This window comes from Chiroxiphia lanceolata, chromosome 1, assembly GCF_009829145.1.
Source record: "Chiroxiphia lanceolata isolate bChiLan1 chromosome 1, bChiLan1.pri, whole genome shotgun sequence".
Lineage (NCBI taxonomy): Eukaryota > Metazoa > Chordata > Aves > Passeriformes > Pipridae > Chiroxiphia > Chiroxiphia lanceolata.
Window position 1 is genome coordinate 148,070,039 of NC_045637.1, and position 12,340 is coordinate 148,082,378.

Genomic DNA, 12,340 nt, shown 5'->3' on the forward strand with positions numbered 1-12,340 from the left:
TCAGTGCTGATGGATGTTTGTCTAACTGGTCCTGAAAGAGCTGCAACACTTAATAGCACCTTGAGCTCTGCTTCCATTTTCACCTGCCCTGAGACAGGAAAAGAAAAAGGGCTTTTATCCCCAACTGTGCCAGGATTTTTTCCTGGTTTAAAGGACCAGTGACAATTTTAACATCTGATGTCTCATGGTCTGCTAAAGATAGAAGCTAATACTACCACACCTGGGGAGCTTTCCCATGATTTATTGACATTTTTCCCTTTTATCTCTTCTTCTTGAGATATCTGACATGAAATCATGCCGTTCTGATTTCCATCTTCTCTTTTTCTCCACCATTTCAGTTTGGGTCTGATTTCAGTGGCTGTTCCATAAGAACCCACAGTTAAAACTAATGCTTTCCTCAAAATGCAGGCCTGTCAGTCTTCCAGTGGTGCAGTGTAAAGTGTGCAACTCTAATTCTAGGACTGAAATGCCAGCTACTGTAATTATTTTGGCAATGTGGAAAGGCAGGAAGGCAACAGAGCAATAACAACCATGCAGGATGGAGCCTTGGGAGGAGGTAGGAAGAGAAGGACAGGTGGGCAAAACAATATTCAAGTTTGGTCCTTGCAGAAGAGAACCCCCAAGGTTTGGTTATGCTTCCAGAAAGAAACATCATCAGTTATTAACTGCCCTTTGCCTGCAACCCAGTGCTCAAGGAAACAAAGTCTGCTTTGGTTTCAAGAAGACCTGGATTGCACTCAGAAATAGTAAAACCTAGTTCCTAGTTCCTCATTGACAGGCAACTCGAAATACAGTACTTGCATACCCTGAAACTACAGGAAACCTGCCCACAGCTGCTCAAAATACATTTATCATTTAGAATGGGAAACACGGACACAAGGATTAACATTTACAGCTGGTATTTCTGAACGTAAAGGTCTGAGACAGATGCTTACACACAGCATTTGGGGAACGAGAGGTGAGTTTCCCATGCATTCTCTCTCATCCCAGAGTACACCATGCATTAAGACTTCACAATAAGTATTTTTTTAAAAAAACTTGCTACATAGAATCCAACAGCAAATAGCGCAATTTGTTGTTCATAAAGTATGTGAGAAGAGGCTTGGTACCCTTACCCTTAGCAAGGGTTTTATTCCCCAAATACAAGCACTTATCAGTCTTTATGGGTGAAAACCAACATGAACTATGTTTTCAGCCAAGCCATAAAATATGTAGCTTCATATGTAATCACAAAACCTCCTGACATTAAAGTGTCCTATCATTGCACATGGGGCAAAGTTGATTAATGCTGTAAGTGACCAGCAGTGGCCAAAACAACATTTCAGATCTGACTCTTTGCCAGTGGATTCCTCTGCACCACTGCTGCCACCAGACAAGTGTGTCACTGGGGAGGTGGGAGGAACAGAGCGGGGCACTGGAGCAAGGATGCCATGCTGCTGGACAGAAAAACCCTTACATGCTGCTTGCAGGAGAAATAGCAACTAACTTAGAGGCTGGGATGGAGGGCCTGACTAGAAAATGGGACTGTTGGGACTGTTGCTGGGACGTACAACCCTTGGGGATGCATTTTTAGCATCACCTCAGTATCTGTGGCTTTGAACTTCCTCAGGAATTTGTCAGGAATCATTAACATTTGAAATCAGCTTCCTGGGGTAGCAGGAAAGCTTTTTCTGATCACTACTGTCTAAAGAATAGGTTCCTGAAGGCATTGTTGTAGTTTTTATTGAAAGCAGTGTAGATGAGTGGATTAAAAAAGGAATTTGAATAGCCCAGCCATAGAAAAATGCTCTTCCAAATGGGTGGGATGTCACACGAGCAGAGTGGGTTGATGAGCTCTGTGATGAAGAAGGGGATCCAGCAGAGCACGAAGACCCCGATAAGGATGCCCACCATGAGGGCAGCTTTCTTTTCCTTCTGCTCTCTCCACGTGTCTCCGTCTGTCTGGAACGTAACAGTGGCATGACGGACAGTGAAGACCATCTGCGGCTGCTGGGCAGCTTCTTTTACCTGCCAAACAGAAACACAAGTTGCACCATGTGTACCTCAGGCAGCTGATCCCACAGAGCAGGTACAGAGCCAAACAGTGCAAGCAGTGGCCAGGGCTCCCAGGGAAACACAGGCCATCTACATCACACTCTAATTGAGGAGAGAGTGGCTGTATGACCCTCTTCTGGGTAATGGAGACTATTTTAAGTGATGCTTGAAACTAGAAAGAGTAGTGATCTATGGGGACCTGGGATTGCTCACACAGGATAGAAATAACATTATTTCCCCACTTAGAATCTGATCAGCAGAACAGGCACACACCCACATGCCATGCACAAAAGTCTCCTTGCTTTCTCTGAACCCACTGAGTTTGAGTCCTCGGTAGGAGAGGCAAGAAAACGAGGACACATTTGCTTCGTCCCTGCAAGAAATCTTTACAGCCCACGGTCACCATGCCTGGGATGAACTGACACGATGCAGCCACGATTAGGAAGGATTCACAAGGACATTCTGCACGTGTGTCTTCTGTCTGAGTAAATTCACAGTCAACCCAAAACCACAGCCAGTTGCCAGGTTATCATCCCCTGTGGAGACAGGACCCCATCCATACACCCTCCCCTCATCTCCCCATGGGAAGGACAGTGACCCCTTACTCATGCTGGCAAGCACTGATTCAGCATTCCATGGGGGGACATCTGTGAGTCACCACTCACCCACGTGGACCTCAGATTCACAATCTGGCCCAAAGTTACTTTAGCTACACTTTGTGTGCTCTCGGCTGGGGGTTCAGAAGGAGCCAAAAGACAGGGCTTGCAAGCTTTGCAGTCAGCTTTCCCTTGGAAGTCTCCGGGATTCAGAGGGCTTTTATGGGATGCTGTTTGCTTGCACACTTGAGCTCCAAGTTTTCCCCACTTCTGCAAGGGCTTGGCTGCTGCCAGAGCTTCACCCGAGCAAAATGCAACCAAACTGACCTACCTCCAGGGCTTCTGGTGTAATGGGGGTGATGGAATTACTCTTCCGAGATCCAATTCGAAACTTGGCAGCCTTGTAGATCTTCCAGTACACAAAGAGCACCACGCACAGGGGTAGGTAGAAGGCCCCAAAGGTGGAGAAGATGGTGTAGGAAGGTTCCTGGCTGACTTGGCACTCTTCACTGTCCTCTGAGTAAGTCTCTCCCCAACCAAAGAGCAGCGGGGCCAAAGAGATGAAGGCAGAGAGTGCCCAGGTGAGGGCAATCATGATGTTGGAGATGCGGCGCCGGGTGCGGAGCGTGTACTCCAGGTGGCGGGTGATGGACCAGTAGCGGTCGAGTGCGATGGCCGTGACATTCCAGATGCTGGCGGTGCAGCACAGCACATCGAAGGAGATCCACACCTGGCACAGTGACCGGCCCAGTCGCCACCGCCGCCCAGACAACTCGTGCACCAGGCTGAGGGGCATGACGAGCGCTGCCACCATCACGTCGGAGATGGCCATGGAGGCCACCAGGTTGTGGGGCACCCGGTGGAAACTGCGCACGCGGAGGATGGTGGCCAGGACCAGCCCGTTCCAGAGGAACGTGGCCACCACCAGCATGGCCAACAGGGTGAGGACCAACACGCTGAAGACGGAGAGATGGGCCTGGCCGCTCTCGGGGCCGGCAGGGGACCCGCTCCTGTTGCCGGTGTCCGGCGTCGCATCGGCGAAGCAGCTGAGGTTGAGCGGGCGTTCCATGCCGGGCTGCTCCGGGCTCCTCCGGGCGCGGTGGCGGCGGGAGCGCGCTGGGAATTGGGGGGGCGGGGGGGAGAAGCGCCGCCCTACCGCGGGCGCGGGGGGTCCCCGGCCGCCCCGAGTGTCGCCGGGCGCGGGGGCTCCCGGCTGCTCGGCGCCGGGGGCTTCATCCCCGGCAGGAACAGCCCTGCGTCAGCCGCAGCTGACGGCAGCCCCCGGCCCGCCCCGGCGGTGGGAGGCGGCGGCTCCGCGGGCGCGGGGGGTGCGCGGCTGGAGCGGGGTTGGAGCGGGGCTGGAGCAGCGGGAGCGGAGCGGGGCGGCGCTGGCGGCGGCGGAGCGGCCGGAGCGGGGCGGAGGAGCGGCGGCCCCTGCGGAGGAGCGGCGGGTTGGCGGGGCCGGGGCGGGCAGGTGAGTTCCCCGCCGTGCGCGGGTGCGGGGCGGGCGGCGCGGCCGGGGAGCGGAGCGGCCGCGCCGGGCGAGGTCCTGCTTAGTCATGTCCGTGCGCGGGTCGGGACCGGCGCCGGGCCGAGCGGGGAGGCAGAGCCGGCCGCTGCCCCAGCCGGCTGTCCCTGCCCGCTTCCCGCCGCCCCTGCCCCTTCCCCAGCCCGCTTCCCGCTGTCCCTGCCCTGCCTGCTGCGCATCCCCTGCCCGCCCGCTCCCCGCTGCCCGCGCCGTGCGGGAATCGGCCCCGGCTTTGTCTCGGGATGTCTTCTCTCCCCCTCGGGGCGTATGCCGTATACCAGCCGCAGAAAGTTAGCATCCTTGTGAAATTGTCCCCAGGCTCCTCTAAAAATGTCACAGTGAGGCGCCGCGGAGATTTCCGAGCTCCCAGTTATGCTACGGTCTGCGCCCAGCAAACCTGTTAGTAATCCTGGTTACCCTGTGTAGGGGGAATGTGGCGGGGGATTATTTCTTTGAGAACTTCTGTGATGGCATTTCCTAACTTGTTAGCAATTGTAGGGCCTTTTATTAGAAATATTCATTCACTTGGCTGCTGTTATTAATTGTTCAATTAATAACATTAGCCATTAATGAAATGCTTGAGCATTTCCCCTAGTTTTTAGCATGTTGCTTGTGGTGAGTGCTGGGATTCTGGGCCTCATAGCAAAAGTCAGAATTTTACCCCACGGAGCAGGTTTCCCTGTGCCCCAGCTCCATGAAGGGATGTCAGCCAGCTCCAGCCCACAAGCCTTGGATGGCTTCCAGGCAGGGCTGCACCGGTGCAGGCACACGGCTTCTCCAGACGGTCCCGGGATAACGAGTCCCGAGAACTGTGGAGTCACAGTGGTGTGAGAAGCTGGCGGGCACTAACGTGGGGCTCACGGTCTGCATCTCTGGGGGGAGAAGGAAGGAAGGGCATCCATGTTAAGATTCGGTGACAGTGACATTTGCCAGTGAACTGCACTTTTAGAGAGTTTGGGAAGAAGGCACAAGCAGAGGAGATGTTCAGGGAGCACCCAAATCATTCCGTGCTCACAGTATACGGAGGGTAAAACAAAACTGGTGATTTCTGCTGCCTCTTCTGAATCTCTCTGGAATTTTTGATGAAAAACAGCAAAGGAACAATAACAAGGGGTAATGAAGCAAAATGTTCTCTGGTGCTGCTACTTGTTTCTCTGTGCTGTCAAGTGAAATGCAAGGCAGCGTGTCCAAAACAGGTCCAGGACCTTGTTTTGGTGGGAGGGGATTTTCCCCATATGGATTCATTCTGTGCTGCTGCTACTCATTCTCAGAGCTGGGGATCTGGCCTGTTGTACTTACTGGAACAGATGTAGCCTTAGAGACTATAATATAATTTTGGAAATAAACTGCCATCTCTTGGGGGGAGGAATTATTATTTTATCTTTTATACACAAGGATACTGACAATTTTGGAATGAGTAGTTTTTTTACTTACAGCTTAAGGGACAAATGGGATTTTCAGGCTTTCACAAAGACTCTTCATTTCAAATTCCTGGTTAGCAAGGTGCAAAACATCCTTGACTGTCATTATATTGATCAAAACACTTAACAACTGCCAGGACTGAGAGCTTTTTGTTGCGTGGGCTCTTCCCAGAAAAACCTATGATCCAGAATTAATAGAATCAGCAACAAACTATGGAATATGTGCTCCTGAAAATACATTATTATTTTTTCCTTCAGGAACAAATAGACAAAAATTACATTTAAAGGGAAATGAAAATAAAATCTATTAAATCTGAAGAAGTAAAACTCCATTATGTTCTCATGAAAAATTATTAATATTTTCAGTATCTTACTTACTTGACTTTAAAAAATATATATTGGCAGATTCTGGAGTTGCATGGGTCAGTCATAGTATCAGAGTAGAATCAGAGTAGTAACAGAAATAGAGAATGTAGACAAATATATATATATGTGTGTGTGTATATATTTATACATATATATATATATGGAAGCACACAGATTAAGGTGAAAATCTTACTGCTGTCTCCAGCTACCTCAGGGGTGGGTGTAGAGAGGGTGAAAGCAAAGTCTCCTTAGAGGTGCACAGTGATCAGATGAGATGAAATCAATGAAAGTCACAACATCAGGTATTGACTTGGGGGTGTTGGTTGATGAGAAGCTCAACATGACCCAGCAATGTGCACTCACAGCCCAGAAACCCAACCATGTCCTGGGCTGCATCAAAAGCAGCGTTGCCAGCAGGTCGAGGAAGGTGATTCTGCCCCTCTGCTCCTCTCTGGTGAGACCCCACCTGGAGTGCTGCATCCAGCTCTGGGGGCTCCCAACATGTGAAGTACATGGAGCTGTTGGAACAAGCCCTCCAAGAGGAGGGTCACAAAGATGCCTAAAGGGCTGGAGCATCACTCCTCTAGAGACAGGCTGAGAGAGTTGGGGTTATTCAGCCTGGAGAAGAGAAGGCACTGGGGAGACCTCCAGTACCTAAAGGGGCTACAAGTGAGCTGGAGAGTGACTGTTTATGAGGGTATGGAGTGATAGGACACGGGGTAATGGCTTTAAGATGAAGGAGGTTACGTTTAGATTGAATAGTAGGAAGAAATTCTTTCCTGTGAGTGTGGTGAGGCACTGGAACAGGTTTCCCAGAGAAGCTGTGGATGTCCCATCACTGGAAGTGTTCAAGGCCAGGTTGGATGGGGCCCTGAGCAACCTGGTCTAGTGGAAGGTGTCCCTGCTCATGTCAGGGGGTTGGAAATGGATGATCATTCAGGTCCCTTCCTCCCCAAAGTATGATTCCCTATTCCAATTAGAAATTGGGAAATAAATGTTTGCCCAGAGAGTGATCAAACACTGAAACCAGTTCAAAGAGGCTGTGAAATCTCCATCCTCAGTGATGTGCAATCTGGACAGCACTGCGAGTCACCTGATCTGACTTTGAAGTTGACCCTTCTTTAATGGGGATTACATTAGGTGATGTCCAGAGGTCCCTTCCAACCTAGATCATTCCACAGTTCTGATTCTGCAATATTTAGGCATGTTGGCTGAATGTACCAGATTCTGGAGGTGACTGAATTTTGTTATTTTTAAGGACAAAATGCTCTTTACTTTACACAGATTAATAAGACCAGTCATTTCCTCAGAACTGTTGATATTTATAAAGCAAGTGGAAGGCTGGGATCTGTAGCGAGCAGATAATGTTTGTGGAAAGATCACATCAATGAAAGTCTCTGAGAAAAGGTTCTATGCTACAAAGTCAGGATTATCTCACATCCTCATTAATGGAGCCAGAGGAATTAAAATGACAGGACTTCCTTAGATTTAGCAGAATTCCCTCCTTTAAAGACATCAAATACTTCTTGTTACTAAATATCATTTACTGGAGGTACCTTCCAATTCAAAATATGTACCTGATGGTTGGAGATTAGGAGGGAATTCCCAGTGTAATCAGTGCCACCGCCTACATGCACATCCAAGTAGTATCTGCTCTTAGAGACAGGGTGAATGGACTCACACTGTTAATCTGTGTGCAGATCTTCTGAAGCTCTGCCCTTATAACAGGTGGAAAATGGAGAGGAGATGGCTCAGGAGGAGTTTTTGCTGGGCATGTTTAATGAGTGAATGAGAATTTCTGTCTACAGGGTAGGTGGAGCTGCTAGGTTAAACAAGGATTAGAGGAACACATATTCTCACTGTATATATACACCATCACTGGAAGCTCTGCTCAGTTGCCAGCCAGATTGCTCAGTAAGTGCATCCTGTCACGGCAATTTCTAAGCCTCAGGTATTCATCACTTAAATTTTGTTTAACATTCAATCAGCCTCAGTCCAGCCTCACACTACATCCAGCCATGCCTTGGAACACAAACGCAGATCACCTGCTCCTCTCCTGTAACAAAAAGTTCAAACACAAACACAGTTAAAGTGCACAGACTGTGAGGTTATTCTCACACCCTCAGAGCCCATCCACAGTTCTGATGTCTCTCTAGTCTTCCAAAATCAAGATCATGGAATCATAGAATGGTTTAGGTTGGAAGGGACCTGAAAGATCAGCTCATTCCAACACCCCTTTCACCAGGGGGACAGGGACAGCTTCCATTAGACCAGGTTGCTCAAAGTCCCATCCAGCCTGGCCTTGAACACTTCCAGCGATGGGGAAATCCACAGCTTTTATGGGCAACCTCTTTCCATGTGTCACCACACACACAGTAGAGCGAAGAAGAAATCTTCCTTACATCTGATCCAAACCTACTCTCTTTCAGTTTAAAGCCATTGCTCTTAGTCCTGTTACCCCATGTCCTTGTTAAAAGTTCCTTCTCCAGCTCTCTTGTAGTCCCTTTAGGCACTGGAAGGTGCTCTAAGGTCTCCCCAGAGCATTCTCCTCTCCAGGGTGAACAACCCCAACTGTCCCCATAGGGGAGGTGCTCCAGCCCTCTTATCATCTTTGTGGCATCCTCTGGACTTGGTCCAACAGGTCCACGTCCTTCTTACATTGGGGGCCCCAGAGCTGGATGCAGCACTCCAGGTGGGATCTCACAGGGTCAGAACTGAGGGGTAGAATCACCTTCCTCGACCTGCTGGCTACGCTGCTTGTGATGTAGCCCAGGATGTGGTTGGCTTTCTGCGCAGCAAGAGCATATTGACAGCTCAGGTTAAGCTTTTCATCCACCTCATCTTCAGGGATGGCCATTATCAACACAGTGGTAGACTCTCATAATGTCTCACCTCTGGCTCAAGTGACCCACGGTGTTAGGACTGTTGTTTTGGGAGTGGAGGCAGGGAAATGCCGAATCAGAACTCTTCATGGACTTCCACTAGCTTTTATGAAACTCATCTCTTTGTCCAATTCATCCCATAAAAGTTGTCTCAGGTTCAGGCTAGCAGCTCTAGTTGGGAGGAAGACTGAGTGATTCCCTCCCTCTCCAGGTGTCCATGACAGCATGTCCTTGGAGCATAGGTAACCAAGGTTCAAAGCATTGCAGCTCAGGCTGTGAGCTTGGATCATGATGCTTTGTAACTCATGTAAGCATTTCCACGGCCAAGCAGCTACTCTAGGTAGATATCTCTCAGGTTTGTGGCATTGAAGCTGGTTAATAATCACACACTTAGTGGAGTGTGGACTTACCTGATGTTTTCTAACATCCCAGCCAAGAACCAGAGCAACCGGAAGTTGAAGTCAGCCTTTCCCTCCCAGTAACATGCAATTACTTACTGCAAAGTGGAGCAATTCCCACTGACTGAGAAGCAGAGATTAATCCTGTTGTGTATTAGTAGGAGACTCAGCAGGATTGTGGGAGTATGTCAGAGCAGGAACAAGGAGGACCTGAATGCCCCACATCCCCATGTGTCCCATTGACTGACCTGTTTGCCAAACTGGGTTCTCTTCCTTCAGATGCTTATGAAGAACTTAGAAAAGTCTCTCTGTCTTGGGACAGAAATTAAAACAGTGAGTTGAAATCCTATTGGTTTTTTATTTGTATGACTGGAAAACTATTCCCCAGGCAGGTCTAATCCAGTTCAGGTCATTCAAGCTTTCCTTTAGGAAGGCACCAACTGAATGACTGTCATCCCAGCTAGGAACTAAGTATCATGCAGCCACTTCCTCCCCTCCCAAATGGGGAGGAGAGTTGGAAAAAATGAGTAAACTTCTTGTAGTGAAATAAGAACAGTTTAATAATTGACACAAAAATAATGATTTTACACTTGTATTATATATATTATGTAATACTTCATTCACATGAGGAGCAGTTGAGGGATCTGAGGGGGCTCAACCTGGAGAAAAGGAGGTTCAGGGGGCACTTTCTGTCTCTCTACAACTCCCTGACAGGAGGGTGGAGCCATGTAGGGATCGAGCTCTGCTCCCAGGGGACAAGTGATAGGACAAGAGGAAACAGCCTCAAGCTGCACCAGCGGAGGTTAAGGTTGGACATTAGGAAGAATTTCTTAATGGAAATGGTAATCAAGCATTGGAAAGGGCTGCCCAGTGAGGTGGTGAGATCACCATCCCTGGAGATGTTCGAGGAATGACTGGGTGAGGCACTCAGTGTCCTGGTCTGGTTGACAAGGTGGTGATTGATCACAGCTTGGACTCAATGACCTCGGAGATCTTTTCCAACCTTAATGATCCTATGATTCTATGATTCTAATGATACCACTCTACTAATGAAAAAAAGAGAGAGGGAGAGGAATGAAACCCAAGAGACACAATTGCTCACCCCCTGCTGGCCGGTGCCCAGCCCATCCCCAAGCAGCAATTGGTGCTCCCAGCCAACTCCTCCCAGTTTATATACTGGGCATGATGTTCTGTGGGATGGAATATCCCTCTGGCCACTTCAGGTCAGCTATCCTGTCCATGCTTCCACCCAGCTCCTTGTACACCTGCTCGCTGTCAGAGCACGAGGAACTGAAAAGTCCTTGACTTAGCGTAAGAACTACTTGGAAACAACTAAAACATCAGTGTGTTACCAACATTATTCCACAGTAAATTCAAAACAGAGCCCTGTAGCAGCTACTAAGAAGAAAATTATCTCAGCTGAAACCAGGACAATGACTTTAATGACATAGCTGAAATGTTGTTAAATTCTACAGCAGGAACAAAGCAGAACAAGAACAGAAGCTGTTCAGGAGTGCAGCCTCTTTTCATGTCTGTCTTGCCTAGAGCATAGTTCTCTCTTATGTAAACTCAGTGGTGAGTGCTAGTGTTTCCTGAATGTGGCCACAATCCCTGTGGCCTAAAGGGAGGATGGACTCTGTTACCTTGCACTACTGTGCAGATCTTAGTAAATGGAGTGCCAGGAGTGCTTATCTGTCTTCTACCCAACACGGATAAACTCCTGCTGGAATTAAACCCTTTGTTCTTGCATGGTGAAAAACATTTTCATGGTCAGAGGACCAGCTGGAGTGTAACTTTAATAAAGTCTGAGGGTGACTCCCACATCATTCACCGCCGCAGTTAGAGTTGCACTCTGTGTAAAGAAATTAAATGTAAATAATTTTATCGCTTCTTTCGTACCTTGAGGGACAACATTAATCATCTGTGTAATTTCAGGGGAGTCAGCAAAGTTACATTAGGCGTCATATTGGCTTTTAGTCAAAGGTGCTCTGCAGCGAGTAGTTATGACAGTAATGCAATAACTTGGAGCCTGCCTCGGGGGGTCCTGCCCTCATAAAGCATCTACGGTTTTCATTTATTACTCTGGTGGTAGCAAATGCTTAACACGTATATACACCAGCACATGTGATCTCCTTCACCTCTGGTCAGTCCCTGAGAAGTAAGTCTTTCTCTAGACTCTCTGATGGACTCAATGTCTACAGGTGGCTTGCAAACCACAGTAGAAAATTACACATATTTCTGATTAAAAAAAAAAAAAGGAAGTTTTAAAATACCAAAATATATTATGTTTCTGGGAGTATGGGGTATCCTGCAGTTCTGTGAATCATCTAGAATAGCAAGGCCATAGAAAAATAAGAAACTGTGTGTGGGAAGTCTAGGTAAATCTAACTTAATACATGAGCTTTGGCAATCAAAGCTGCCAGTGCAAACTGTCAGGACTCTGCCAGGGAGACAGATGGCATGATGACAGCAAATGGATGGGTCTCTAAAACTCAATTACCATTTCAGTTCAAACCCTTCTTCCATATGCCGAGTTGTGGAAGAGATTTGTTTATCTTGAGCTTCATGCATTGTGGCAGATAATTTGTATAGGTGTGAAGCTATAGGAAAGTCTGTGATAATGTGAGGCTGAACACGAGTTTTTCTGCTGCGTGGTGTTTTCCAGGTTACCTTCCTGCTTCCCTGCAAGTGGCAGGTTTCTGAACCTTTATTGATGTAAATCCATCCATAGTCTGGAAGTGATTTTTCAAGCTCCAGAGGCAAAACATTTAAGGATCTATGTACCACAATAAGAACTGAAAACACTCTAAACAGTTTATTGGGCAAGAAGTTCTTCAACTTTTTTTCATAGACCTGCTTTCACCCCCATTAGGTTCCTTTGGCTGCTTGGCAGTGTGTGTTCCCATGCCCATTGGGCAACCCATTTCCATAGGTTAGGCTGCCTTATTCCCAAGCCTCCACTAACTTTAGCATTCAAGACTGGTTTTGTTATTGTAACTGGTTGGAAATATGTGCAAAAATTAAACCACTGATGCCATCATCAAGGGATGTCTTTTCTCTTCTTCCGCTCCAACAGCCTTCGGTTGTTGCCTTCTTCCCTGGAGATCCATGAATA

General features: G+C 48.1%; 1 protein-coding gene across 1 annotated transcript; it reads right to left on the reverse strand.

The window, feature by feature from the left end:
• Nucleotides 1-882: 882 nt before the first annotated feature.
• HTR5A (5-hydroxytryptamine receptor 5A) lies at nt 883-3,886 on the reverse strand. Its single transcript, XM_032694785.1, has 2 exons — nt 2,962-3,886; nt 883-2,007 (listed from the first exon to the last, which is right to left on the reverse strand). Exons 1-2 carry the CDS (start codon nt 3,697-3,699, stop codon nt 1,678-1,680), a joined length of 1,068 nt encoding a protein of 355 aa, XP_032550676.1. The 5' UTR covers nt 3,700-3,886; the 3' UTR covers nt 883-1,677.
• Between the last annotated feature and the right edge of the window lie 8,454 nt (nt 3,887-12,340).

Excerpts from the sequence above, each read along its gene's own strand:
- HTR5A (XM_032694785.1), bottom strand. The coding sequence starts at position 3,699 with ATGGAACGCCCGCTCAACCTCAGCTGCTTCGCCGATGCGACGCCGGAC. Across the intron at positions 2,008-2,961 it reads TTACACCAGAAGCCCTGGAG|GTAAAAGAAGCTGCCCAGCA; the intron begins GTAGGTCAGTTT and ends TCTGTTTGGCAG.